Below are 27,996 nucleotides of genomic sequence, written 5' to 3'. Positions count from 1 at the left end.
CTTGTTGTCTTGTCTCTTGTCTTCTTTCTTGGGGGCAGATCGACTCCCTTTTCATTGATTTCCACCCCCCAATGCCCTGTCATCACCGTCGCAATCCATCCCACCCTCCCATCAGCATAGTGCTATTACGAAACTTGCTTTTCCATCAGAGGCAGCAGCTGCGATCATGACATGACGTCAGTGTGGCTACCCCTGCTGGCTGGCTGCAGCCAATAGCATAACATGGGCGCCTACTGATGGCCCTGTCAGGCAGGGCGCGACAGGGGTGCAGCAAGACCCCTAAAGTCTCCAGCCAATATGCAGGGTCCAAAATTACCAGGGCCTCTGCAAGGCGACATCATCGTTCTCGGACCTCTGATGCCATCCCGCATCCTACTTGATAACACCAGCTAGGACATGCCTACATGGTGTTGGGCCTGACCTGCCTGCTGTTGGATGGCTTTGTCCATGTGCTATTGCCAGGGATGAAAGAGAGGTTGGGGAGGGGATGCGGAGAATAAAAGATGCCTGTCCTGATATCTCGGGCTTTATCATGCCTGTCTCGTATGTCAGTCTCCCAGAAAGGCTAAGGTATCGTCATCGACTGAAAACAAAGGTTGGGCCCGACGAAATATATGTTTGTCACAGAATGTTTGCATTGTGCCATGTGGTGAAACTTCCATATACCTTCGCTCGGATGTCAATGAGCACCTTCTACGGTGGATCTACATTTGCCCGATATGAACAGATCGGGCACTGAAGCATAGCTTCGCCAGAGACAGACACTAAAGAGATCCTTAGCACTCACTGAGGAAGTCAAAGTTTCTCGATGTCCTGTCTACATGCATGTTTATATCATATTGCTCTTTCCAATCTCAACAGGTCACCATTCCACACATCAGCTCGCAAGAACTTTGATTCACCTCGATACCACAGTGGTGCAAATTGGGGGTTCATAAATTGGAATGCCAGTCCATTTTTGCAATCACGCACTTCTTATCTTGAGGCCCGAAAGCGGGCTTTCCCCATGTAGCAAGCAGGTCTCATGCTCTAGTTGATGTTCACCATGCACCCTCAAGTTTTAAGCCACGCCTTTTATTGGTAGCCTGTCTACTTATTAAAATACTATTAACAATTTTGACCCCCCATCCCCACAGTGCTTCCTGCTATGCTTCGATTCTACCCCCAGCCTTGCTTCACAGCTTGTTTCTGAGTATCAAAGGAATGGTGGCGGTACAGCCAGGTGCCGTTCTGCTTCTGAACCTTGAAGTTTTGCTAGAGTGCCACGTTGTCCTCGTCAGTAATCATTTTACAGATTCTGCTACAGAAAACAAGGTCTAGGCTTAGAATAGAAGACATCATCATACCTGAGAAATTCCATGTCAAGCCTTGGGACGGGACGAGACATGACTTGAGGGTCTTGAGCTCATCGTCAGTCCAGCACCACTTTCCAGTCTTGTGTGCATTGACCTGAAAATGAACATGTGAAAACCACAGCTTCTGATTTCCCCTGAAGTGGTGGGTGCACCTCGAGATGACTTACACGGCAACCAGGTCTATGCCTTTCAGCAGGATCCATCTTGTCCTTCAATTCATTTTGTTTGGTTTCTGCGATATTGGAGATTGAAGCTCTTGAAAAGAAAAAAACAGATTTGTGCTCAAGAGAGAACAGGGTGCAAGTCCGGGAAATATTGCTTTTTCTCCAGGAGATGAGGCAAAAATTAGATGGAACAGCTCAGTGAAAAGTCTGGCCTGTCGCTGTTGATACATACACTCTGGGACGAAATCTGCTGGTATAGTGGGGGGTTCTGAGATTCAGTAGCAAGTTGAATTGATTACCTGAGTGTATGCTTTGCATGCTTCTATGTACTGTACCTTCTGATCTCGATGCTTCCAGAACTTTGATGACTTTCCTTCACAAGGAATATGAGACTAGATTGGGCTGGGATTCGTTCTGTGCCTTAGAGGAGGGAGATAACAGGCAGGTTAATCCATGAGTGTCTCCTGCAAAACCTGCCTGAATTCTACAGTGTCAGCCATCCAGCAGTCAGCCCTGCTCTCGCAGACGCGAAAGTGTACGTAGTGTAAAATCCTCGAATAGTCAAGATGCATAACGTGTCTCAAGAATACACATTGTAGGGGACTTCGGACCAACACAGAATCGCAGGTGATGTATCACGCACGCCACATACCCGACGCAAACACTTGGGGTAAAAATCATTGTGTGTGTTCAGTGTCACCTATGTACTGAATTTCCTACTATGTTCAGAGGTGACTATGCTGACCGCCATGATTTGTGAAAATGCAGGTACCGAAGAAGAGCAATCAATTCACTGTTTGTTCCCGAATTTTGGAATGAACATCCACCAGAGGAAAATACTGCGGCGCTCCAAGATTTGCTTACGACGTTGATTCACCACAAGTCAATTGGTAGTGTCCCCTACAATCCCAGAAATTTGTGGTTAGATTGCGTCGACAGGATCTCAAACCTGACCTTGGAAGATGGCGAGCGTCTCTCCAAAGACGTTCCAGTTGTCCTTCCACAAAGCAACATCGCTGCCGTTGTAGGTCACCATGCTGATGGTGCCGATGGTGTTCAGATCGTACAGCACCACGTTGTTGCCCGAGGCGCCGGTGGTATCTTGGATCCAGACCATCCGAGACTGGCATCGCATAGATCCGCCGTATGGTCCATTGCTGCATGTGGTATTGTAGTTGTTGAAGAAGCTGTAGAGACCTGGACCGTAGATGACAACGTCATTGCTGTCGATGATCCGGAGACCCCAAGCCATCTCGCAAGGCGCCGTGAGGTTGGCGCCAGGGATCATGGCGCCCTTGATCAGGCTGGCGCAGTCGGTGCCAAAGTCTGGGTCGTTCAGCACGATGTTTGCTATGTCGAATGGATACGGCGCAGGGGGGTTGGGCTGGTAGTAAGGAGTCTCCGTCTGGATCTGACCCATCCAGATGTTCTGTGCTTCGTACAACTGGTACTGATACAGGGTCCAGTGCTCGGCCGCAGATGCGTAAGCCCAGATTGGACCGTCTTGAGACTCAATGAGGAAACCACGGCCACCAAAGACGGTGATCTGTGTGGAGTGGAAGTCTTCCATATCGTGACTGGCCGGATAGAAGTCAGCATCAGATTCCCACAAGGCAGCCCCATACAAGCGCAGAGTAGCATAAAATGCCGGCGGCCTATCACTTACTCGGCGACCCAGAACCAAGTGTTCTCCATGTAGAGGTTTGAAGCTCCCTTTGTAATATGCATACCCATGTACGCAGCGATGCAGTCGGAATAGATGACGTTAGTCTGATTCGGTGTCTTAGGACATTGTTCCATCTGGAGTTTGGAACCCGCGAAACCGCCCACGCGGATGTGGACATCCCACATGCCAGAGGGGCCTTGGTTGCAGTCGCAGTCACCAAGATTGTACTCAATGAGGACGGCTCCAGACGTGCCACCCTGTGTCGAGACAAACATGTCGCTCCACTCAACATAGCCCTTCTCTCCCGGCTCTCCGACCTGCACCACCGGACGTGGGCTGTTCATGTCAGAGAAGTTGGGGCCCGATCCCATGATGACTGACGCCAGTGCTTCGCCAACAATGCGGGTATTGCCTCGAATTTTGATGGTATCTGAGACTTTATAGTACCCTGCATCGATGAATCCGATGTAGCCTGAATCAAAGTTTTCGGAAATGTGCGAGAAGAAGGAGTTGAGGGCAGAGGTATCATCTGTGATGCCGTCTCCCTTGACACCAAAACTGCGAGCGGAAACGAAGAGGCTGGCGGGAACGTCGTCATACTGAGGTTTGGAGCGCACGTAGTATTGGGTGCGGTTCTTTAAAGTCTGGATCTCTGGAAACCAGTCGCCAGGACTAGAGAAGACGTAGTCTGGGCCGGTGGGGGTGTAGACATTGCCCTGGAGAGATATGAATTAGTCGCCGCATGCAAACCCTGACCGCTGTGGAGTAGAGAAACATACAATCACTTTGCCAGTAATGAGTGTTTCATTATAAGCTGTACCCTGGAGCAAGGTGGTCTCGGTACCTTCTTGGAGGATGGAAGTGACATTGCCAAAGGAAACATTTTCCATGAGCAATGTGCCCCGACTCTGCATCTTGCCTGGGTCTGTGGTGCTGCTGTAATTAGTGACGATAGCCATGGGAGTGTCAATAAAGACGCTATCCAGAATGATTGCAGAGCCGACAGAAGGGGCAGTCAGATTAATGCCGATGTTGCAGTCCACAATGGTCAAGTCCTTGTAGACCCAATACCAGTCCCAAAGCTGTAGAATGGCAGTGTGGCAGCTGACAAAAGTCAAGTTGCGGGTTGTGTACTGTTGATTGCCAAATTGAGCACCAATCATGCCACCGTAGAAGGTCAAGTCACCCATGTAGCCACCACTGCCCCCCTCCATGAAGATGCCAACATGCTGGTTTCCAGGAACCTGGGAGAGCTGGAACACAACATTTTGGATGGAGGTGGCTTGGGCTGCAGGCCAATGAATACCTGCAATATTGATGGTAGGCGACATGTCTGTAGTGTCAATGACCAAGTTGCGCACCTGGCGGCAGAACACATTGGTAGCAACGTAGTTAAGCTGGCCATCGGTGTTGTTGTACTTGTCGCTCTCAATGACGCCAATGCCATCGTCAATGTTGAATGAAGGCGAGGCTTTGATGACAGGCATAGCGGTGGGATCACCGATCATCTGCGTGTAGTAGGTCACCAAGAGGGCAGAGGACACGAGGTAAGTTCTGTAGAAGCAATTATTAGCGACCATATCCTGCAGTCTTGTTTAGGAACAATTAGCTAGAAGCTCACCCCTCTGGGAAGTAGACAGTGGCGGGCGTAGTAGTAGACCCAGAGCAGGCACCATCAAAGCCGCATCGACCACCATTGCTGATGGCAGCATTGATGGCAGCAGTGTCATCAGCTACTCCATCACCCACAGCACCGTAATCTTTGACATTGCGGAAGACCTGGTACATAGCAGCATGTGGATTGAAAGAGGCGACTCCCTGATGGGCAATGTCATCCATCCAGTAGGCAGATGCCAACTGGGCGAGGCATGAGATGCCCAAGATGATGGGGAGGATCATCGTCCAGCCCTGCATCTTTGATACCAGTAGACACGAGGCTCAAGGGTATGGCAAAGGTAGGAAGCAGCAATTTTTAGATCAAATGGGATGGGAAAGATGTGGGGCGAAGGAGAGGATGGCTCGAGGATAGAAGAGAGCAGCTTTTTGAAGGTCGAGGTGAAGAAGGCGTCGACTAGTGTAGACAAGGAGCTGTAGTCAAACTCGAGCCTGCCCAGGTGGATGCTGGGAGAAGGTAGTGTTTGGGTAAAGAGGAAGGTGCAGCAAAGGTAACGCAAGTCAGGTCCCACAAAACACGGTGTAAACTGCACAGGTGGGTGTAGCCTGAGGTAAGATGCGGTTACTGGAGAGACTGACTGACGCGTGACCACTGTAGAAGTAAGTAGACAGGCGCGTAGGTAGTAAGTGGGCACTTGAGATAAGTAAATATCAAGAGAAAATAGAATGCACGCCAGATATCATGATGCATCTTCGATTTGTGTCCGTGGACTTCCCTCGAAGTGCATACAGTGACCCCATGAGTACTCTCCAAGCTGGCCATAAGGGTGATTATTCGAAAATTTATGCCTTCGGTGTATCCCTTTATCCATACTGTATTACAGTCCCTCGAGGGGCATTGATTCCCATGCTAGTAATATTCTCAGGGAGATTACATTGGCCATGCTCCCCCTCAGGATCTGTCAAATCAACACTACCCCAACATAAATGTAGACTGATTGTGATATGCAAAAAGTGTATTGTTAGTCAGCTTAGAATATACAAATTATGTAAATCTCCATTTCAATCATAGCTTTCATCAGATCGCGATTCAAGTCCAGGGGGTTGATAGCACCTGATATGCGGCAGTCTTCATCACACACACTTGTCCCAGAAAAGTGTAATCTAATTAGCTGATATGTCAGCCTCAACACCTTGCTGCCTCTGCTTTTTAGTAAGACTATTTGAATAATGTACAATAGCTGACAGGGTATCCTGTCAAAAATCCTGTCTCCTGCATTATATGAATGTAGAACATAATTCTAGAAAGCTGTGCATTTTCAAAAATGAGTGATTGACTGGTGATGTCTGTTTCCTGGCATTGGCTGGGGGGCGTCATGGTTGATGACATCTTATCACTCTCTACTGGCTAATGGGGATGGCGGAATATATTGTTTGACCCTAACCCTATAGACCTCTACAAGGATCCCTGAGTTATAGCAAGCAACTTATGTACTATGGTAGACCAAGGAAGGTGCTTGCCTAACCCTGCAAGGCTGTAAAGTTGTTTGCAGGCGGCAGCATGTACGCGCTCCAACTCTTTGACGGGATTCTTGCTCGTGGATTAAATTCACTCCAACCTCAACTTTTATTTTCCCCTGTTCTATCTACAATTTGAAACAGATCCACATATTGACCATGCCATCGCCATCAGGATCGCTCTCACGCTCGCGATCATGGTCCCGTGACGACCTGCCTCGTTCGCGCAGCCGCTCTCGTCGCTCGCGCTCGTACCGGTCGCGATCCAGAAGCAGGTCTCAATCCATTTCGCGCCGTCGCTCTCCACCACGTCGCAATGGCCGGGATCGCAACAGCCGGAGCCGTACTCGGAGCCGAAGTCGAAGCCGCAGCTATGACAGGGACGATGATAGGATGCGAAGCCTGAGCCGTGGTCGCAGTCGCTCCCGCAGCGAGAGCCCGCTTAGGAGTACAAAGGTCCGTCGCTCCTCCTTTCTCCGACTCGTCTTTCTATAGAAACTATGTAACGGGGAAGACTGACCTCTGTAGCAGATTGTTGTCGAGCGATTGACCAAGAATGTGACTGAGGATCATTTGCGCGAAATCTTTGGTCAATACGGTGACATTGACGACATGGACGTGCCTCTGAGCCGACAATGTGAGCTTCCCCTCCTCTACTCACTGCGTGCTGCCTTGCCCCGGCGCTGACCACGCTGCCTTTTAGATGGTACCAATCGCGGAGCTGCCTACATCCTCTACGTGAACGAGACCGACGCTGAATCCGCCATTGCACATATGCACGAAGCACAACTGGATGGTGCCACCATCAGCGTCTCGATAGTCCTGCCGCGCCGAAAGTTCTCTGCCCCGCCACCAACAGCTACCCGTGGAGCCAACTTCGACCCTAGGCTTCCGCCTCCAGGTCGTGGCCCCCGAGGCCCCCGTGGCCCGCCAGGTTTCGATGGTGGTCCACGTGGTCGAGGCCCACGGGGAGGCGGCCGATATGGTCGTGGTGCGCCTCCATCTGACACTTGGCGGCCGCGGTCCATTTCAAGATCAAGATCTAGATCCAGGTCCCCTGCCGCCTCCACAAGGGGTGGACGATACCGCGCACGATCGCCATCCTACTCGCGCAGCAGGTCGCGCAGCTCACCACCATCGCGGCGCGGCAGAGGCAGGCGGTACGAGGACGACTACAACCGGCGGCGTAGTCCTAGTCGCGAAAGCTATGAGAGCTATGGTGGCCACCGAGCAGGCAGAAGCCGTTCAAGAGACCGAAGGAGCCATCGTTGAAAAAGGCTCGGGTTACCGATATGTGTGAAGAGATGGATCCGGGAGATCTGACAAAGAGCACATCCCCACTCTTACCTACAGTGAGATGACCTCAAGCAGCACGATTTCCGCGATGGAACTGCGTGGATCTAGCATATCTTGGCGGCTGTCTACAAGACCTCTTCGCAGAACGACTGTAGGCCAGCCTCGCGGACGAAGGACTCTGACTGATGCAGCTGTGCGATTGGAGAGGTGCTGATACTCAGTGAAAGGTGGGCTGGCGCGGCTGACCACCACTTACTTTGTCCTGCCCTACGAGGAGCTGGCTGAGCTGATGAAAGCGGAGCGCTTAGGACTCGACACCGATGAACAGTCGGATCCTCGTGGCACTGAATCACGGCGAGTTCGGAGGCAATTGGTAGCATCGGGATTTTAGCAGGAAGGAATGGAACTGTACCACAAACAGCAATCCCTCTCGCATCATCTTGTCTTGTTTAGCCGTGGTGTGGAAGAGAAGTCGTCGGCGCCAGGCCACTGCGCGCAGCCTCGAGCGTCTAGGTTTGTTCTCTTTCACTATCGAAACATCTTGACTCCACATAATGATCTCAGGGAGCTATACTAGCAAATGGAAAAGCTGAACACGTCATGTAGCCCTCGAGGGCTAGTCTCCCTCAATCTGACGTGGGAACGGGTCGTTCTGGACACCGACCCCCGGGCTATGGTGAGTTAGCCGCCGTGCTAAAGTGACGGTGGGCAGATGTCGAATAGGAAAAAGAAAGAAGAGAAAAAGAAAAAGAAAAAGAAAAAGAAAGACCTCTACGTTGACCTTTGTTCTGTCCAATTGGTAATTTTTCATGGTCGAGCTGTCGGATTACTCGTGTTCTCATTGGCTGAGACCTTGATGAATGGATGGCTGCTGGGCGGTTACGGAAACTTGGAGGCCCCCCATGGTCCTTCCGTCCTTTCAGAGATCACCACGACGCCTTGAATCCGATTTCCTTTCACTTTTAGATGTACGACATACATTGGCATCATCGGACACGGAATGATTGCGTCTTGCATGGGACCTGGCCGCAATACCAATGTTTGAGAGCGGTTGCGGTATTTGACGCGTAGATCGCCTCTCGGTCTCGCCTTGGCCGAAGGAGTGCGAGCTTCTGTGTCTTCGTCCGAAGCTATGCTCCTCCTGATTGCGAAGTGCGGATATTGGAAACCCTCAAACCTTCAGCCTTTTGATGGAGGCTCAGGTCCAGATGACTAGGCACAATCTGAATATCTGTCCCCACAGGCAGACGTCAAAGAAGGCACAACTGCGCACGCTGTTGCAGAGGAGTGAGTTGCTGACTCTCGAAACGGCTATGCGATGCTCTCCGGAGGGATATAAGCTCACGCCAGCGACTTCTGCCTGCGCGAACCGCTCGGAAAGAACCGTTGCCGCTGTGCTCCTTACCGGGTGCCTGCGAATCCCCAGGTCAGAGTACTTTGCGCATAGTAAGTCTTCGAATCCTCGAACAGTTACACAAACTAAGCTGGTAACAATTATCTACAGCTATGCTAACGTCAGAGTGGACCTCTTTCTCGAACATTGTCGTCCGTTGTGAATAATGACCCATGGTGTGGCGAGATTGTACACTCAACCAAGCATGGCTCAAAATGCGGGCATCTTCGACCAATTTCCGAGCCACGCGCCTGTGGAAGTCTCATTTCCTGGGAGATCGCCCGAGACAAAGCTGCGTCACTCACTTTGCGCTGTCAAACAGTCTTTTCTCCGACTCAACGCCTTGAACGGAGGCCGCCAGAGAGACGGCAGCTTACAGGCTGAGGATGTGATATTTTGAGACTGAGGAGAGTTGTATTGATAGCAACACGCCAGACCTAGATCAGGCAACTGGACGCATGCGCACTGAGATTCTAGGTATCACAGAGGTGCCAAGGTCCTGAAAAGCGCGTCTAATCTGACCTGTCAGGACACAGCTATGGAACAAGGACTCGGATCCTTTAGCACATCGCCATCCAACTGACGGTTATGCTGTGTCCAACATCGCTGACTTAAGCAGCCCCACGCTTGGGTTTTCCGATTGGGGAACAGAGGGGGACGGGGGGTGAGATTCCTGTACATGCCTGCCACTCGGCTGCCTCCATTTCAGCCCTACGACACTGGTGGCGGCCTGAGTGCCGACGAGTGCCGACGAGTTCTGTCCTTCTGGACTTGCGCGACGCCTTGGAACCATGGAAACATAGTACGCACACAAGTTCTGAGGAAACACGTGGGCGCATATTGAAGTATGTATGTGCACTTTTTGCGTTAACCACAGTGCGTCTCTCGATCGAGGTGAGCAAATCAGCTGAACTATCCTTTCCAAGGCGAGACAACCCATACTTTTGACTGCGTCGCTTACAGACACTCGCACGTGGATGGTCGTACGAGGCGTCAACTAGAGCGTCTAGAGCGCACATCTCTACCAAATAAATGAACTCTTCCCCACGCTACGTTGCATGTCCTGCAGCAGAATGAGCCACACTGCAGAGACCGTAAGCAGCAGTGCTACATGACTGATTACGCTGACACTTGAAGATATCTTGCGGCTCTTTCAGGGTACTTGCTTATACCCAAGAGAAGGCTGGTCATAGCGGAAAGATGGGTCGCATCCCGGACCGGACAATTGCAGGTGGCTGCGGCAGTTGGAACCCTCCCCTCCTGCATAGCACACAGCACGTGGATCCCCACGAGCTGGAACGACAGGTCGCTGAGGTGACCCTAGGCAACCTTGATCGGAAGTGTTGCGCCCGCCTAAGCCTCCCCGAATACCCGCCGTTCTCGATTGGGGACCGGTGAGCACAACACACATCAAGGCCCAAAGCCACCTTGACAAATTGAAATCCATGTTCGATGGCGGCCCATTTATGGCATGCCTAAACCCAGGGCCCCAGAACTCGGACCCCCTCTTACCCCGGGCCTGAGAGTGCAACAGACAACGACCTTGTTCATACCAGGAATTGTCACCGGCCTTGTTGGCGACCACTCTTTCTTTCTTCTTCTTTTTTGGCCCCCGCCAGAGTGTGGATATTGCATCAGATAGTCTCATCCTGCGAGGCTCTCTCGAGGGAGAGAGAGGATGTGCGCGAATCCAGGTGGCCAGATCATAGCCTGTACACATACAGCGCTGGGGGGATTCTCGACATGTCTTCTCCTCCTGCAACCCAAGCTCAATCCTTCAGGATGGCTATCCTACCTGTCCAGATTCGTTGTCTCTACCAACAGCCCCTGAGATACTACGCCTAGATGCCGAGAGAACCAGAATAGCACTGACCTCTACGGTCTGTCAGGACGATGAGGTAGATCGGTCGTATAATTCTTTCCGGCACATCCTTGGTGTCACCATGAATTTATCCTTCTTCAGGTTGTGGACAGTGTTCAAAACAGCATCAGGCATCGACTTGGTGATGGGGCATTGCTTTATTATTACTCATTCGTCTGATCATTGATGTGTCATCAAGACCTGTATAAGACGTGGATGGTTCCCCTTTCTTTCGAGATGGGCATCAAGTAGACAACCGAGGATCCATCCAAAGATGATTTGGTATCCTTAAAGACGCTCCCGAATTTTATTTATCCCTAGCCTACAAGCTCCCTCGACACAACATAATTTCCCTCAAGCGCATACTTTTCTGCCACTAGTTGTACTGACGGCCACCTCCAGTAACAACTAACCCCCACTGACCTTGTAACACCGCCAACGGGTACAATATTGGAGATGGGGATGCATACATATTCAGCCCTTGGTGGCGTCGGCGAGGCCTGTACCACCAAAGACCCCGGGCTCAAGAAAGCCACTGGAGAACTCCATCGGCGAGTTGTGGACAGAGATAGATATCCTGCCTCGGAACAATCAACCATCTGCATACTCGTCAGAGGCCAGCCGGCTATCATCACCCTGCCGAGGCCCCAACCGCCGCCCTCGCCCCGTCCTCGCCCCCGTCCTGGACCTGTTCAACCTGGACCGCCGCCAGGCGTCCCGACCCCGCCACCCACCCCTCGGAGACCGGTCCTCAGACTGGCCAAGCTGGGTGCGGAGAAGCCCCTCACTGCCCTCGGTCTTCTTGTACGGCCTACCGTCTGCCCTACCCCACAACCGCCTCCTTCTCCACGCCCTCGCCCTCGTCCGGGGCCAATCCGGCCGAACCCGCCTCCTGGCACGCCCACTCCACCTCATACCCCCTAGGATGGTGAAGGAACGTGGTTCGCGGGGCTATCCTCTTTTTCTGGTTGCAGTCATGGCCTGGCGAGCCTTCAGTATAGGGTGCAGGAGGATGTTACCTCGCACCGTTTTGACGACGTCTTGCAATGGTGATCCGGTGAGGGAGACGATACTTTGGGCGGTACGACCAGCTACAAAAGTCGGCTACGGGATATAGTCTGCTCATTCTGCTGCCAACTTCTACGCTGCGTGTTGGTATTTTTAGAACAACCGAACGGTGTCACTGCGGGGTGTACGATTTTCCTTCTCCTGTGCCGGTCTAAGCTTGTTCGAGGGCTTTTCCCTTGGTTTTATTACCCCCCCCCCCCTCTCCCTCTCTCTCTCTCTCTCTCTCTCTCTCTCTCTCTCTCTCTATTTCTCTCTCTCTCACGTTATCATAAAGCACACGGGCGATGTCACAACAGCATTCGATGCTGGTCCTGGGACGCGATCATGGCGTACACGAGACATATCATCCCGAGGTCGATTTGGAGGCACCTGGCATACAGACACGTACATTCATTTGTTCCCTTGTTTCATCCTTTTTGCTAGAAATTTTCCTTCTTCCCTCTTACTTTCTTTTGGGCGCATTAGATGGGTCATGGCTCACGCCACAAGGTTTATACATAGAGACGGTACTGCACACGCACGGGAGCATCTGTTAAAAAGCACATAGATTAGCATGTCTGAGACACACACACGCATACGAGCAACAAACGCAATTACATTCCTTCTTTACCCACTCCCAACCAAGTACACCGTAGAAGTAAGGCCATAGTGATGTGAACTGCACGACATGACCGTCTCCATCTTGGTCGTCGTCGTGGTCATAGTCCATCAAGCTCGGGGGTTAGGGTCCTTTATAGGGTCAGGACTTGATACCAAAAAAACCTAAGCACTAAGTAAATATCCATATACAATTATGGAGATGACTGATGTACTTAAAAGTAAGGCACGACAGGGGCCTGTCGCGGATAGATGAGCCCCGTCCCAAAACAGCAAGCGGAACCACCCCCCCCCCCCCCCGGATATTTTTGTCGTACGGTGCCACGGTGCGCCGCGCCTTCCTCTCCCTGGGCCGGCCGGCCTTGCACCGCGACCTCTCTCCATGGTGGTCAGACTACGTGACCATACGAAGTCGACCGTCGTGTGTATTTTTGTGTACCTCACCTCATCGGTGTTCCACACCAAGATTCACTCCCATTTTCTGTCTCTTCAGTCCTCAGACTTTTGTTTTTCCTTCCCGTCATCCTTCTTTTTTTCTATTGCGTGCGCGGACACAGACACAGACACACACACACTCTCTCTCTCTCTTTCATTCTCTCAACCATCTCAAGTTCTTTTCGTTTGCAACCCTTCTTTTCCCCTCATTTCTCATTCTTTACTTCCTTGTATATTATTTATCCTTATCACCGCTGGCCCGGCCACAGAAAAACAACATGGGCAACGACTACACTCGAGTACCACTGTTCGCCACAGAGGACGACAGCGCAGCGCTGGACGCACAGGACGGCGGCGACAGGAGAAGAAGAAGGTGCGGGTCACTGTACGAGGGTGTAAAGAATGTGCTCTACCTGGTCCTCCTGCTCCTCCTGGCCATCGTCCTGGGGTTTTGTGTCGGGCGGAAGCACCCGCAGATGAACATGGGCGGCGGAGTAGGGCTAGGGTCGTCAGGGGGGCGACTGGACAATGGGCTGCTGCCGGCACAGGCTTTTGTCGCGGAGAGTACGTTTACCAAAGTCGTGATGGGAGGATGATACTCTGCGAGGAGCAAGAGAGGAGAGTGATGGAATTCGGAGAAACCAAAAGAAACTGATGCTTGCGTGTGTGTTGCGGCAGTTCCGATGAAGGAGGTCAAGTTTGACTTTCCAACGGCGTATGAGGATACGAGCATCGATGGTGATAAGCTGTGGGACGATCTCATGCCAGGTGAGCTAGAGTTCCTTTTTCCTTCCTGGTCAGTAGTCTGTCGGGAATTTCTCTGGCTGACCGCGGATGAATGGGATGTAAACAGTTGGCTCGGGCTTCGTGCGTGTCCCGCACCCAAGACAGTACGACATGCCGGCGAGCAAGGCCATTGAGGGCGATCCGGAAGACGCAGAGATATACTCTGTCTCTGCCCTTCACCAACTTCACTGTCTGGTAGGTGATGGGACCCTCCACCTTTCTCTCTATACATGGATTTCTGTCTACCTTGTCGATCCTCTCACTTTATCGTCCCCCCCCCCCGCCCGGCCCTGCTGTGCACTAGAGACCTCTCTCTTTCCCCCTTCCCGCAAAACTGTAGCTTACACACGAGGCCAGGGCGTCATCCGCGATGTGATCAAAAAGTACGAGTCTCATTCCAAATCCCGCTTCGCCGGCGCAGGCCACGAGTACCACTGCATCGACTACCTCCGGCAGTCCATCATGTGCGCTGGCGACACGACCCTGGACTACGCCGAGGCTCACGCCGGCGACGGGCGTAGGACGGGCTTCTCAGGGGCCAACTCGACGCACCAGTGCCGGGACTGGGACGCACTGGTGGGCTGGGCGGTGGAGAACCGCGCGGGGGATAAGAAAGGTATTGCATGAGGGAAGAAATTCTTCATTGTTTTGTTGAGAGCCGAGAAAGGGGAAAGAAGACCAACAGGACGCAAGAAAGGCTTTCCAGCAGAGAGGCATTTGGGCATAGCAGAGGCGTTACGGTACACATGAATTACAAGCAGCTCATAGCAATTTTACTAGCAGCAGCGTTGTTATATTTCATCAATGTACTTGAAATCATCTACAGGTTGTCATGTTGAGGTTCCTGCTTCAATTGTTTGGCAATCGGTTTTCATGCATATCATGCTACAGGATGTGCTGATACTGGCAGGTGAGTAAGCAATGAGAAGAAAAGTTCTAGAGCTTTAGTAGGACAAAGGTTTCAAAGACGACATGAGGAAACATTGAAGAACGCTGCCTCGTCGAGACAGGTATGAACATATATATCTATTTTTGTGTTCATGGACCTCGGACGACAACACCCACACTGCTCGACACGACCTGGGTACAGTGAGGGCCATCTACTTGCCCCAATGTTTTGAAAATGCAAAAGACAAGTTACAATCCGGTTCAATCACTCAGCATGCGCAGACAAGGCTCCTGATTTCTCCTTTTGAGAAAGTTGCGCTAGAATTATTCCATGTCACAGGCAGGAAGGGGACTGACTTGAATCAATGATGAACCCCCCTGTTAAGAACAATAACAACACCAATGATAGCAACTGTTGTGGAAAGGGCATCGTGGGCACACTCATGGACATGAAGGGGGGCCTCTCTGTCTTGTACCCAGGTGATAGGTGTACTAGTTTCACACACATCTGCAGCAAACACGAAGAACTGTTCGAGAATCAGGGGGAGAAAGACCAATAAAATTGTGCATTCATGTCCAGTCTAAAGTTCAGAGCTGAGCCACCCGATCCAGTCTAAATCAAACGCCTATGTGTCTATAAAAAAAAAAAAATCAAGACCCAATGCTTTTCTCCTCTTTCTGGTGTGAAGCAGCCCTCCCATCTATCTATCATCATGCACTTTCATTCTATCATAGTACTAAAAAAAGTAATAGTAGAAGTAGCAGCAGCAGTCGTGATCTTGTTGTAGGTTTCTCGTCTCGTCTCCCCTCTCGCCTTCAGGGGGGGTAAAACAGAAAGAAATAAAGCAATCAAAAGAAAAAATGAACATCATATCACATGATCCCCAGGCACCATTAAGCATTGGCGTTGCAGCAGGGATATTTTTCCTTGCGGCCCCTGCCCTCGTCCTCCTCGTCCGTGTCGGGCGGGTGACGGGTGCCCTTGGGGCTGTTCAGCCACTCAATGTGGCGGAGGCGTCTGCGCACCTCCTGCTCCTTGAGCTCCTTCTTGGTCTTCTTTCTCTTCTTCTTGGCGCGGAACTTGAGCGGCACGTCGTCGGCATTGTCCTCGACGCCCGAGTTGACGGCGCTGGACACGGCCGAGGCCACAGTGGAGGCGACGGTGGAGGCAAGGCCGATGGGGGTGTTGACGCCAGACGGGATGGCAGACCCGGGCCGCGAGTCCTCAAAGCGGTCGAGGGCGATGGCCGAGGACCCCTTGTGTGCGACGCGACCGTCACGGACGAGCCACTGCTCCGAGGCCAGGGCGCCGACGAACTCCTCGTTATGGGAGATCATGACCACACCGCCCTTGAAGTCGCGGATGGCCACGGCGAGGCCACCGAGGGAATCACGGTCCAAGAAGTTGGTGGGCTCGTCGAGCACGAGGAGATGCGGGTTGTTCCACATGGCGCCAGCGAGGACAACCTTGACCTTTTGTCCGCCCGACAGTGACCCAATCTCATTGTGGTTGGCAATCTCGGGGTCGAGGCCGAGGTCCTTGAAGTGCTCTGAGATGACCGCGGGCTGCAGGTCGCGGTAGCCGAGACCCTCGCGGGACGACTCGTGGTCATCAAACTCCTGGACGAGCTTGTCAAAGCCCAGCTCGATCAGGGTCTCACGGGACATCATGCTATTGTGCTTGGGGAGCCATCCCTTCCATTGACTGCAGAGGTGGGTTGGTCAGCAAAGGTGTATGTGTGTGGATCGGGGCATCGTATGGTGTGATGGTGAGAGAGATATAAGGGAAAGAGAAAACCTACATTTCGTATTGGAAGGACTTCTTGTACTTCTGCCGACCGACAAGCGTCTCGATCTGGCGAGCGCCCTTGCCATCATTGATATCGATAGTCTTCTCCATCTGGGCGCGGTCCTGGTCCGACATGACACGGGTCTGCTTCAGGTGGACTTCGCGGTCGTCACCATTCTGATAGCGCCACTGCAGGTACTGGTTGGGCGTCTTTTCCAGGTGCATCTCGACGTGCTCCAGGGCGTGCTGCTTGATGTATCCGATACGGAGGTTGGGGTGCTTCTCGACCTTTCCGGTGCTCGGGATGGTCTCACCCGTGAGCAGCTTGATGAGGGTCGACTTGCCGGCACCGTTGGGGCCGATGATGGCCACGCGGGACGACATGGTCAGCTTGCACGAGACCTCAGACAGCGAGGGCTTGGCCGCGCCCGGGTAGGCGAAGCTGACATTGGACATGCGGATGACGGCCTGTGTGTTGGACTTGACGCCCGACAGGATACCAGGGGGCGGGAACTTGAACTGGACGTTGCTGGCCGAGAGGGTGTAGTAGCTCTTGGCCTCGGGGCGAACATTGACAAAGGCATTCAGGTTACCCTTGAAGTGGCCGAGCTTCTTGCCGGGCTCGTAGTGGTAGATATCCGTGGTGACGTTGTCCAGGAAGCCCGAGTCGTGAGAGACGATCAGGCTGGTGATATCTGGGTGCGTCTTGAGGTAGTTCTCCAGCCAGGCGATGTTGGCGACGTCCAGGTGGTTAGTCGGCTCGTCCAAGAGGAGCACATCGGCCTTTTGCAGCATGGCGCGGGCGAGAGCGAGCTTCATCTTCCAGCCTCCAGACAGGGAGCCGACACGCTCGGCCTGTCTGCCCTCGGGCCCAGCGGTAAAGCCAAATTCGGACAGGACCTCGGAGATGCGCTCGATGCCGTTCTTGGCAATCTCAGGATCCTTGGCGACGAACTCGAGGATGCTGATGTCGGCATCCTCGCCCTGGTTGTGCTCCACGTAGCAGGTACGGAGGACATCCTGCGAGGGGAAGCCCTCCAGCTTACCACCAGCGATGCTCTTCATCAGGGTCGACTTGCCAGCACCGTTGCGACCGCAGAGACCGTACCGGTGGCCCTTCAGAAGGCGCAGGTTGGTGTGCGACAGCAGGAGCATGCCACCGTAGGCCAAAGAGAAGTTGGCATTGACAATCTCAACCTCGCCATCATCATCCTTCTCGGGCTCGCCGTACTTGCGGTGATCCTCATCCACGTAGTACTTTTGGACGGCCTCGGCGACGGCCTTAGGGGCCTCATCAGGTTTCTTCTGGAGGAGACCCTGGAGGTACGGCGCAATCCTGGCAGCGATGCGGTCGACGAAGCGGTGATTGACGTCCTCGGCGGCCATCGAGCACATGTACGGCCGGATCAGCTTGTACGAGTCTAGATGGCCAGCATACAGACCGCCGTTGTTCTTGATCTCGGCGTCCACAACTTTGGCGACGTCCTCGGCGCTGATGCGCTCGACCACCTCCTTGTCCGTGGCCATGGCCGTGTCCATGACGCCCAGCGCCCGTGTAGCCAGCTCACGAACCTCGGGGAGAGACGCCCTCTCGACGACACCCTTCACGCCGGGCTGCAGCTTGGGAAGGAAAGTGCGAGCCTCGATGGGATCATGAACGAGCTTGGTCAGGTTTTCGGTGATGACGACGGTCTGTCGCAGGACTTCTTGCGGGGTGCCCGGGTTGTTGAGAGATCGCTCGAGGAAAGGGGTGAGGAGGGCGAGGACGGGCGAGGTGACGACGGCGACAAAGGTGGTCTGGGAGAGGGCGTGGATGGCTTTCTGCACGGACTGGGCCGACGGCTTCTGCATCGACTCGAGAAGCAGAGGTATTCTCGGGGCGACATCGTCGTTCTGCAGCAGGGCCGTGAGCGAGTCCATGGTCTTGACAGCCTGCTTCTCGACCTCGGTCTTGAGGTCGTGCATGCCGTCCTCGACGAGGGGGATCAGAGCGGCCAGCTTGGCGCCCATGATCTCGCGCAGGACCTCCTTGTCGTATGCCTCCTCCTTGCTCGTGCCAATTTCCAGCTTGGCCTTGTCGGCCATCTTCTGCATCATCGTGAGTGCGCCGACCGTGCCCTGCCATTTTCCAGTCTTCTTGGACAGGTAGGCCTGCAGCGCAGGGAGGAGGCCGACCACGAGGGCCTCGGGGCTGAGCTGGTTGAACAGTGCATCAAGACCGTACTGCGCAGCGTCGCGGACAACGGCGCCTTTGTCTGCCAGCGCATCGAAGGCAGTGCCGACCAGGCCGCCATCTTTGACGAGGAAGACCACTTCGGATATGGGCTGTTTGGGAGGGAAGCGCTCAAAGAGGGCACCCAGCAGGTTCTGGGCGCTCTCTCTCCTCAAACCCGACTTCTTGTCTGCGGCAGCCTTCTTGATCTCGTCCACAATGCCGTATTGTTCCAGGCCGCGGAAGCCGACCGAGGGGGCGTTCTGGAGGAGCTCGCACAGGCCATAGGCGGCTTCTATGGAGGCGTTGGAAGTCTTTGCATTAAAAATCGCATCGAGGAAGGCCGAGACGTCCGCCTGCGATGGTGGCGGAGCGTCACCCTTAGCGACAACCGTGGGAGGATTCATCGCGGAAGGGGGGGAAACGGGGTGTGGCATCGTCTACTGCAGAAGTTCCTTTTTCCCTTCTCTCTCTGGGAACTCTGCAGAAAACAACTCTACAATGCCAGAAATGCAAAACAAGAGAAACAAGAAAAAGATGAAGGAGTGGAGAGGTTGGCCCAAAGACGGGCCTGGGAAAAAGAGTTGGAGGGGTTTTTATGGGTGGTGGCGGATGAGAAATGAATGAAAGAAAATCAAGAAGATCGGATAGGGGAAATTTTATTTAGAAGATACTGGGGGGTCGGTCAGTAAGTCAGTCAGCAGCATTGGGCATCTACTATGCAATGGGCCAAAAAAAATCAAGAAGAAAAAAAGACTACTAAGTGCCACCAGCGCAAGGCTAAGCCCCTCACCTTCCAGGATTTAGATTTTTTTTTTTTTTTTTTTAGGGTCCTTCGGCATATTCCTCCTTATCGCTCGATAAACGATAAGCCTAAAGTGACACACAGCCGCTAGGTGCGGTAGGGTGGCACAGTGGACCCGGGCCTTCTCCAAACTCCAGAATCGGGGTCTGAGAGCTGACCTATTGCTAATCTGTCACTTCTATCTTTAGCCTCCCGCCATCATTGCTGCCGCCATCAAGAACCCTTCTTCGGATGCATACAACTTTCATTTATGTTGACTCACCACTTTTGATGCATCAGTGCATTTTCTCGTTCTTTTCTGCTCCTTTCTTCTCTGCTTCCCCTCTTCTTTCCTTATCTCACTGACGATCAAATGGCACGCAAGAAGGTCAGACGAGGAGAGGGCTCGTCTGCGGTAGACCTTGGTAATGGTGATGTCGAGAGTCTGCGACCAAGAGTTGGCCCACTGGAAGAGGAAGGAAAAGAAGAAGAAGAACAAGACCAAGCCAAACCAGAAGCATCCTCCCTTAAAAAGACAGTCAAGCCTAGGCGCAGCCATGTTCAGTTTATCAAGCTGCGCTTCTGCCATGTCCTGATAGCAACAGGCCTCCTCGGGCTCACTGCGAGTCTGGCTCTGTCTCTGTGGTGGTCCTTCATCCACAATGATGTCTCTGGTGGGTTTGCCATTGGATCCTATGTTATTGCAGCTGTGAGCTTCCTGGTTGCGATTCCCGGCTATCGACACAGCATGACCTGCACCTGTTGGACCAAGGATGACGCCAATCTGGATACCTCGTGAAGCTGGGCCGCTTGTGGTTTCTTCTTCCTAGCCACTCAATTTGTGGGGAGTTCTGGCATCAATTTTGAGTCGAGAAAAAGTCATCACTTCTCCAGAGCTCCAGCTTTGATATCTTCAGGTCCTTCCAAGATTGTGCATGTCGCCCTCAAAGCGCGCATGTCAAGTCAATCTGAAGAAGATTAGTGCACACTCGACAAAATCTATACACAGCCAAAACCTCCATTCAACCACTATGATGGACATCCGACAGCGCCAGCTCTCTTAACATAGAAAGCCGAACAGTGGTAAATCTGCTGCGAGGCTGCAAAGAGTGACTACCGAAAAGTGGGCCTCCATTCCCCCAACGTCAAGGGACCGAGACACCGGCACTCTATTCTTGCGTCCCTGAATCTGGCTTTACACCTTTAGAAAAGGTACATGCAAAACATCTCGGCGGTCTTGACAAAACCAGTATCTGACTATTGGGAGCTCCAAAGAGAGTGTCAATCTACGAGAGCTTCGTGGGTTGTATGCCTCTTGTCTGCTGCCGCCTTGTGGTCCCGGGCACACCCTGCAGAGCCCCGAGGCTCGGGCACCGAAAACGCCAGCATTTCTATCCCTCTTGAATGCACCGTACAACCAAAACCCAGGCTTCTGTCACCTACCTACCCTTGTGGGTGTGATTTTACCTGCTACCGACATCCGAGGCGTCGCCGAATTCGAGTTGCCGCCTATGAAATCTGTCTTCCCGCCGTGGACCCTGAGCCTTAAATAGGATGGATAACGGCCCTGTACGTGCGCTCTGGCAGCTTGCACCGTCGAGAATTGATTCATTTCCCAATTATCTCACTGACTTCAATATGGTAGGCTGAGCACCTTGGCCCGAGAACCTCCCTTCAAAGGAGTAGCCAGCCCCACTGCCTGCTGACCCCGACTGTTCAGTGTGTTTGCTGGAAGCGTGCTTTGACATAAAACCCCAAAATTAGCAACGGAGAGGTGGTCCTCGACACCACTCTTGCTCCTCAGACATGGGGCAGTATCTCACCAAAATTATCCAGGCGGTGATGAAGCCAGTGGTGCGGTTTGCAGCGAAGAGGGCATCGAGGATACAAGCTGGAGCTGGGAGGATTGACACGCATATACACTGTCTGCCGCCACAATATCTTGCGGAGCTCAACAAGGCTGGGGTTCGTCTCTACTTATCATCCGACACCACCCTCTGCAGACAAGACGCTGATCCTCAAATGTCCAGGGCAACCCATCAGGATTCCCCACACCAGAATGGACGCCTGAGTCCTGTCTACAGTCAATGCAAGGAATCGGCACCACACTCGGTATAAAGCTGTCGCCTCTCTCTCTCTCTCTCTCTCTCTCTCTCTCTTTCCGTCATTGTCACATATTGTCGCCATACCTCTAACAAAAGCAATTCCCAGGTATCCTCTCCGTCTCGACCCCCGGTGCTGCGATCCTCGGCCACGGCCCAGAAGCCCGAAAACTTGCCCGCACATTCAACGACTATCTCGGCGGCCTCGCTACGTCCGACAAGTACAGCCAGCAGTTCGGCTTCTTCGGCGTCGTCCCATCCCTCGTCGACCTCGAGGGCGCCCTGGACGAGCTTGACTACCTCTTCACGGAGCAGAAGCTCTGCAGCGGCATCACCCTCTTCACCTCGTACGGCGGCAAGCTCCTGGGCCACCCGGACTTCAAGCCCTTTTTCGCCCGGCTGCAGAAGTACAAGGCCCTCGTCTTCATCCACCCGACCATGCTCGACGTCCAGCCCAAATTCGTCGGCGGCGAGAACGGCTTGCCCCAACCCATTCTAGACTACCCCCTCGCGACGACGCGCGCCGCCGTGGATCTCGTCATCACGGGCACGGTGCGCGCCTGCCCGGACGTTGACTTTATCCTCTCCCACGCGGGCGGCGCGCTCCCCTTTGTCGGCACCCGTGCCTTCGGCTCGCTCATGATGCCCAACCTCGCCTCCCGCTTCCCCGTCGGCGTCCTGCAGGCCCGCACGGATGTTGGCCGCTTCTACTACGACATTGCCCTGTCCACCACTCCGGCCCAGCTTAACGGCCTGCTGGACTTTGTCGGCAGGGGCGGCGAGGAGAGGGTACTCTTTGGCAGTGACTACCCGTATGCCCCACAGGTCGCCATCGACCACATTGTGCTGGAACACACGCGTTTCGTGCAAAACGACGTGAGGGGTCCCAGACTGAGCGCCGAGCGGTTGCGGGGCAATGCCGTGAGGCTGTTGAACAAGCATGCTTTTGAGGGGAGGGAGCTGGAGGCCTAATATGGAGGAACAACAGGAGAGAGGACCAGCAACAGAGCATGAACAGTTCGGGAAGGAAGAGATGTCTTTGACTTGTTGAAGGTTTGTTGACAGTCTGTCGCACCCGATACCACTTGACATCTTGGGAAGAAGAGGAATATACTCGCAAACCCAAGCTGAGAATACACAGAGGTGTTTCTGAGTCGTTCAATGACAAAACCTCTCCCTCCATCTACCTACTTTTCTATTCCACTTTGCCCTCAGAGGTGTGCCTCCAATTATAGAAATCATGCAAGTTAAAGCCAATTCAGCAGCAGAACCTAGATCCAGATCCCGGGTACATACACACATCACTTACACACAAAAAACATAACACCAAATACTCTTCTGCCCCAAGCCTTCAAGCCGGGAGCCGCATGTCTTCGTAGCTGTGAGGCCAAGTAGTAGTGGCCTCAACCAGCCAGGCCAAGGCTATGGCCACTAGGCCCCGGCCACGTAGCCCTCGGTCAGGCTTACAGTATTTTCGGCCGAACGATTATCTTCTCACCTCAGAACTGAAGGGAGAAGAAGGTTCGGGGGGGGGGGGGGTGGCGTTGAGATGACTGCTCAAGAAGTCTTGCGAGACACAAAGATGCCCATGTCTGTCCGTCCTGTCTGACAGTAATCTTCTGTGTGGTTCGAATTGGCCATGCTGTACAGAGAAGCTGAACTTTTGTTCTTTTTTTGGGGGGGGGGGGAAGGAGGGGGGGAGGGGACCGTGGGTTTTTCTTTTACGCACGGCTGCGCCAGCGGTGAGGACACAATTTGCTCTTATAAACATTGACACTCGTGAGGGAACATGCGATTGAGCAGAGTACACTCATGGAATTTTGTGTGGGTTTGTATCTTGTACATGCGCGTAAGCTCCCCCTTTTTGAAATGACACCAAGCTCAACCTCCCCTCTGTTCCCCATTCGGCCATCTCCAAGTATTCAATGTGGCATCAAGCTTTGATTGAATTCCTTCAAGATCCGACATCCAGTATGTCAAAAACCCCCCAAGCCAGGCCTCATCTCCTCCCGCGACAGGAGACCCAAGCACTGCCATCTACACTCCCAGCCCCAGATGCATTGCATTGAGATTGAAAAGATGTGAAAAGAGCAAAGAAAAACATGATAGAATTGAAATGAAAGGGTATCAACCAAGGGTGATTCACCCCGGACCGTCCCGAACCTCGGCGGTAGAGACGGGAGACGGGGCCGGAGCTACTAAATAATAATACCGTATGTCGGTAGGTAAAAAGTGTGAAGCATGTCCTCCAAACTCATGCGCGCCGTCATCCGAAGATATGTATAAGTCGGTGAATTCGTAGATCGTGAAAGGTGATAAGTTGTAAGGTAAAGTTTTGTCGATCCAACCAACCAGACATGGTCATGTGGTCGCTGTGGGTCGTCCAAAGTCGCAATCGATGCAACTTGGTTGACCACCAGTCTCCACATGAAAATGTCCGTAGGTGAAGGGCAAAGGAGGATAGAGAAAAATGATATGAAAAAGGAATTTTATGCCACCAAACTCTTGCGCTCTCCCAACTCCGCTAGTGCAAAATGCTCTCTTTTTTTTCTTTCTGTTTGTGTGTGTATCGGCAGAGTACCATATTGCTGTCTTGATTGGCGGAACCAAAGCAGAAGCAAGCGCGCGGCGCCTGCAATATTCTCAAGAAACCGTGGATGTTGTCATCCAAGTTGTCCTGAGGCTGATCCTGGGTGCCTGATGATCCTGTTACCATTGCTGATGCGCTGATAACTATATCTCAGACGTGTGCGCCATGGATCGCTGCCTTCGTTCCGGCAAAAAGGAAATGGACTGGTCCGATGCTCGCATCAAAGATGATCGGGTTTGACAGTGGGGGAATAAAGAGAGAAAAGAGATTGTGGGTGGGCCAGAATTGCCCCAAGAGCACCATCTCTTAGCCGCTTTACATTAAGGCCACAGCGAGCATACCCGCAAGACCGGCAGCGGCGACATGCGCAGAGTGGAGCGAGGAAGCGCCGCTGCCGAGGCCGTTGACACCTGGGACTTCTGTGGCTCCGGTCGAGGTCGCAGAGGCGGTGTTGGACGCCTTGCCGGTATATGAGCCGGTGGCGTAGACGACGGTCGAGTTGGTGTTGGCACTGGCAGTCATGGTCACGGTATTGCTGGCCAGTGTGATGGTCCTGGTTCTGGTCGAGGTTGCGGTCAAGGTGGTCGTGCCAGACGCGGTGGTTGTCTGCGCCAGGGCGACAAGGGGCAGCATAGCTGCTGTTAGGATGCTGGTCAACTGCATGATGATGGATAGAGAATGCGAGCTGTCGCGTGTGAATCCACGGTGAAGGTATTTCGTAGCGTGATGGCGTTGATCGTTCGTCGTGATCTCTGTAGATCTATAGTCTCCTGATCTTCTTGACAAAGTCCAAGTCGACACAGGTGTTTTCTGGTTTGTTGTAGTCTTGTCCGTCGCAAGAATTGTTTTGTGAAGTTGTGTGTGTATGTGCAGTCGTCCGGCGATTGTCTGATTCGATTTGCCCGAAAACGAATGAATCCGACAAGATGGAAAGCACGGCGCACAAAGTGGTATCTTGTGACGGTTTTATGAAAGTAGACAATGTTCTGAGAATGAGCGTTGTGGGAGCAAAGATTGCCGACTGGTCCGGGGTTCGAGCAGAGGCTGAATCTATCTCAAACACTGGTATCGTAACACGGGGTAGAAAGATAGTGAACTGTGGTAGACTTTGCCAACGAAGTCCGTGGGTATTGGATGGAAGATGAAGGGATCGAGAGTGAGAGGGGAAGAGAGGGGTGGACATGGGACTTGCTGGGGACGACGAGGGATTTCAGTGTGTCGTCTCTCTCTCTCTAAACCTTACCATAGAATGATGGGGGCAGGATGGGGTAGGACATGGGTCGTAGGTGGTGGGCAGGGGTGTTTAACACACAGACGAAATTACAAGACGTTGAGGCGGTCACACAATCCCTGTCATGGGAGGAAGGGCCATGTATACGGTACTGGGCATCCCCGTGACAATGGCTGTAGACAGACTAGGTCAGACCTAGGTGCCATGTACTGACTACCATGCTTCCTGGCCTCGAACATGAGAAAGCCCGGGCCAGCCCTGCCTTCCTCTTACAACAACAAAATAGAGAGAATGTTCCTGGTACACGTGACGATGCTGTTGGTGATGCCAAGCGCCTAGGTATTCTGGACTCGGAAGAATCCTATTCGCGCCAGGAGGGCCGGTGGGAAATTGCACACCTGCAACCGCTGCGCACCCAAGACCTTCATGCCCCCCCCCCCTCTCCTCCTGCTATGCTCTTTGCCTTCTTCACTTCTTTGCGCCTTGGGGCGGGAATTGATTGGGGTCTCTTGTGTCAGACGGAGGAGGTCCGGCTGGGCTGTGGTGGTCCGCTGGCTGAACATTGTACTGTTTGGCCAGGGACAAAGCTGGGGCCAAGCCTCGAGACCAGTCTCATTTAACCAGTCAGGCCAGTCTGTGCTTCCTTTGGTTTAGCCCCCCTCTCCCCACACATAACTTTCTTGGACCATGAAAGTGACCGGAGAGGCCTAGCGAACTGTGTGACTCCTCATTCCTCGGGGTTGGGCGAACATGTTTACACAATACTGGGTATGCGTGGTGTGGGTGTGCGGTCTCTTTGGTGGTGTGCCGCGCAGATCGTTATAATTTTATCTTGTCCTCATTCCAATTTTGGGTGCGCCAATTCTCTGAGCCCGTCAGCAAGCCCGACCGCCAGCCTCACCGTCGATCCGTCCGTAACCAGTTGTTTTTGTGGTTGGCTTTTCCCCTGCCCCCTTCCTTCAAGGATCCTTCATAAGGTTTATGCAAAGCATCCATTCCATCCTACTATAGTCGTGGCAGCGCAGCGCAGCACAGCGTTGTGTTGTGTTGCCAGGTGGCAGCCATGGGTTAAGGGTCATGGATTGGGAGTCCAATGTCGCAATGGGGGGGACTTGTTTTGGCCTTTGCAGAAAAACCTCATCAATCTGACTCTGGGACCTGCGCAAAGGCCAAGGGTCGGTTCCTGACGCTAAACCTAAAATTGCCCGCCTGAATAAGCTCTTGACCAGATCGACGTTAGTTTCGTGACCCCTTGACGCCCAACCCCTGTTTTTTGAGATCCGCACGATGACATGCCACCATAGAAGGAGCAGGAGGGCATGAGGGGTCAAGGGAAGGAGGGAGATGAGCCCAGCGACTAACTAGGCAGCCTGGACTACCACCTCTTCTACTGGCACCCTTGAAACCTTGCAACGTCTGCTCCACTTGTCACATTTCCCCTCGTCTCTTTTTTTTTTTTTTTGAGGCCCTTTAGGTCGGTCAGTCTTCCAAGCGAGCCGCGCTTCACAGAGAGACCCACAGCCCACGCGAATGATGCGAGCCGACCTCATGGACGGACCACAATGCTGCGTTGGCGCTGCACACCAAAGACGGCAACCAGCCAACCTTTCTTCTTCTTGGTGGCCATGCAAAATCCTGCATTAGGCTTTCGGACTTTGGAAGAAAGAAAAAATGAACAAGCGAAAGGGAATCCGACCAGATGGCGCAGATGTAACGTACCTGGAGTACAACACACACAACCTTACCCGGCTGATCAGCTCTTGTGCTGCAGACCCAACTTTCTGCCTCGTGGCTCGGCCCATTCCGATCTGGACGAACCTGCCGATCACGACAATCCTATGGGATGCAAATATTGATGGCGCTCATTAAACTACTACGCCTATCAGCTAATTTGCGCCAAAAATGAGAGAAGCGCCTCTCTCCCTCTCATGGACTCTGCTCGGGCTAATGAGGCAGTAAAGTTATTGGCCTACGTCAAGACAGATGGCGAGTACAATAGGCGCCCAATTAAGCTTTGGTGTCTCCTCAGCTAATCATCGACGCGGTACCTGGACGCACGTTCCCGTGCTGACCGCCGTCATGGCCGTGTGGACTTCCCGAGGGCTGAAATGGTTGGTTGAGATGTTAGGCGCACGACCCAACCTGTACAGTCTGCCTACACACCGCACTGCGACTAAAAGATTGGGCTGCCACACCGACTTCCCGTCCTCACCACCTTCTCAGCCTCTGTACGTCCCTGGAGGCCCTAGCTAGCTATGCGCAACGTGCGGCCCGTTGCTTTCCCGCTGCCGAAGCTGACAGACAGCCTCTCTTGTCCTCGATTCCACGTCAGCCTCGAGCTGGAGAGAGGTTGTCGTTCCATCCAGAAATGTCCGTCAATTTTCATCAGGGATTCGGACCCAGAGCTCAGACATTCCCATGGTCGTCTTTGTATGTGCTATGTCCAATGCCTGGACTCGGCGGCGGTTGAGCATGAATGCGGTAAATGCAGCCGCTCGCCGTAGGACACAACCCAGGGGGGCGCTCGTTTCACCACGTTCCCCACGGAAGTCCACACAGAACACCACCACTCAAGGAGATTTTAGGGGTCCCGGGTCCGCATGCATTTACGCTTCGCTTTCGGCTACCTATCGATTCTCGTGGATTT

At 53.0% G+C, this 27,996-nt stretch overlaps 7 protein-coding genes across 7 annotated transcripts; 4 read left to right on the top strand and 3 right to left on the bottom strand.

Moving 5' to 3' along the window:
* Positions 1–2,462: 2,462 nt before the first annotated feature.
* Positions 2,463–5,084, bottom strand: M406DRAFT_44622 (family 55 glycoside hydrolase; the record flags this gene model as incomplete). Its single annotated transcript, XM_040924254.1, has 4 exons — positions 2,463–3,096; positions 3,186–3,901; positions 3,971–4,739; positions 4,807–5,084. The coding sequence occupies 4 exons, from the start codon at positions 5,082–5,084 to the stop codon at positions 2,463–2,465; spliced, it is 2,397 nt and encodes a 798-aa protein (XP_040779816.1).
* Positions 5,085–6,476: 1,392 nt separating this feature from the next.
* M406DRAFT_337192 (RNA-binding domain-containing protein) lies at positions 6,477–7,589 on the top strand (the record flags this gene model as incomplete). The annotated part of the gene is made up of 3 exons (XM_040921230.1): positions 6,477–6,773; positions 6,849–6,954; positions 7,021–7,589. 3 exons carry the CDS (start codon positions 6,477–6,479, stop codon positions 7,587–7,589), a joined length of 972 nt encoding a protein of 323 aa, XP_040779815.1.
* Positions 7,590–13,245: 5,656 nt separating this feature from the next.
* Positions 13,246–14,380, top strand: M406DRAFT_327269 (uncharacterized protein; the record flags this gene model as incomplete). The annotated part of the gene is made up of 4 exons (XM_040920187.1): positions 13,246–13,531; positions 13,646–13,735; positions 13,821–13,948; positions 14,111–14,380. The coding sequence occupies 4 exons, from the start codon at positions 13,246–13,248 to the stop codon at positions 14,378–14,380; spliced, it is 774 nt and encodes a 257-aa protein (XP_040779814.1).
* A 1,155-nt stretch (positions 14,381–15,535) lies between these two features.
* Positions 15,536–19,049, bottom strand: M406DRAFT_249522 (uncharacterized protein; the record flags this gene model as incomplete). Its single annotated transcript, XM_040916616.1, has 2 exons — positions 15,536–16,346; positions 16,444–19,049. 2 exons carry the CDS (start codon positions 19,047–19,049, stop codon positions 15,536–15,538), a joined length of 3,417 nt encoding a protein of 1,138 aa, XP_040779813.1.
* Positions 19,050–19,737: 688 nt separating this feature from the next.
* M406DRAFT_321037 (uncharacterized protein) lies at positions 19,738–20,431 on the top strand. Its single transcript, XM_040919464.1, has one exon. It carries the CDS (start codon positions 19,800–19,802, stop codon positions 20,223–20,225), a length of 426 nt encoding a protein of 141 aa, XP_040779812.1. The 5' UTR covers positions 19,738–19,799; the 3' UTR covers positions 20,226–20,431.
* A 609-nt stretch (positions 20,432–21,040) lies between these two features.
* Positions 21,041–22,709, top strand: M406DRAFT_355051 (amidohydrolase 2). Its single transcript, XM_040923065.1, has 4 exons — positions 21,041–21,067; positions 21,147–21,391; positions 21,457–21,538; positions 21,638–22,709. Exons 2-4 carry the CDS (start codon positions 21,233–21,235, stop codon positions 22,498–22,500), a joined length of 1,104 nt encoding a protein of 367 aa, XP_040779811.1. The 5' UTR covers positions 21,041–21,067; positions 21,147–21,232; the 3' UTR covers positions 22,501–22,709.
* Positions 22,710–24,433: 1,724 nt separating this feature from the next.
* M406DRAFT_107597 (uncharacterized protein) lies at positions 24,434–25,231 on the bottom strand (the record flags this gene model as incomplete). The annotated part of the gene is made up of 1 exon (XM_040915256.1): positions 24,434–25,231. A coding segment is annotated over one exon (353 nt), but the record flags the coding sequence as incomplete, so codon positions are not given.
* Between the last annotated feature and the right edge of the window lie 2,765 nt (positions 25,232–27,996).

This window comes from Cryphonectria parasitica, assembly GCF_011745365.1.
Source record: "Cryphonectria parasitica EP155 unplaced genomic scaffold M406scaffold_2, whole genome shotgun sequence".
Lineage (NCBI taxonomy): Eukaryota > Fungi > Ascomycota > Sordariomycetes > Diaporthales > Cryphonectriaceae > Cryphonectria > Cryphonectria parasitica.
Note: the sequence above shows the minus strand (reverse complement) of the source record. Positions and strands in the feature narration are given on the sequence as shown.

Excerpts from the sequence above, each read along its gene's own strand:
- M406DRAFT_321037 (XM_040919464.1), top strand. The coding sequence starts at position 19,800 with ATGGCACGCAAGAAGGTCAGACGAGGAGAGGGCTCGTCTGCGGTAGAC.
- M406DRAFT_355051 (XM_040923065.1), top strand. The coding sequence starts at position 21,233 with ATGGGGCAGTATCTCACCAAAATTATCCAGGCGGTGATGAAGCCAGTG. Across the intron at positions 21,392-21,456 it reads CGGAGCTCAACAAGGCTGGG|GGCAACCCATCAGGATTCCC; the intron begins GTTCGTCTCTAC and ends TCAAATGTCCAG. Across the intron at positions 21,539-21,637 it reads AGGAATCGGCACCACACTCG|GTATCCTCTCCGTCTCGACC; the intron begins GTATAAAGCTGT and ends AGCAATTCCCAG.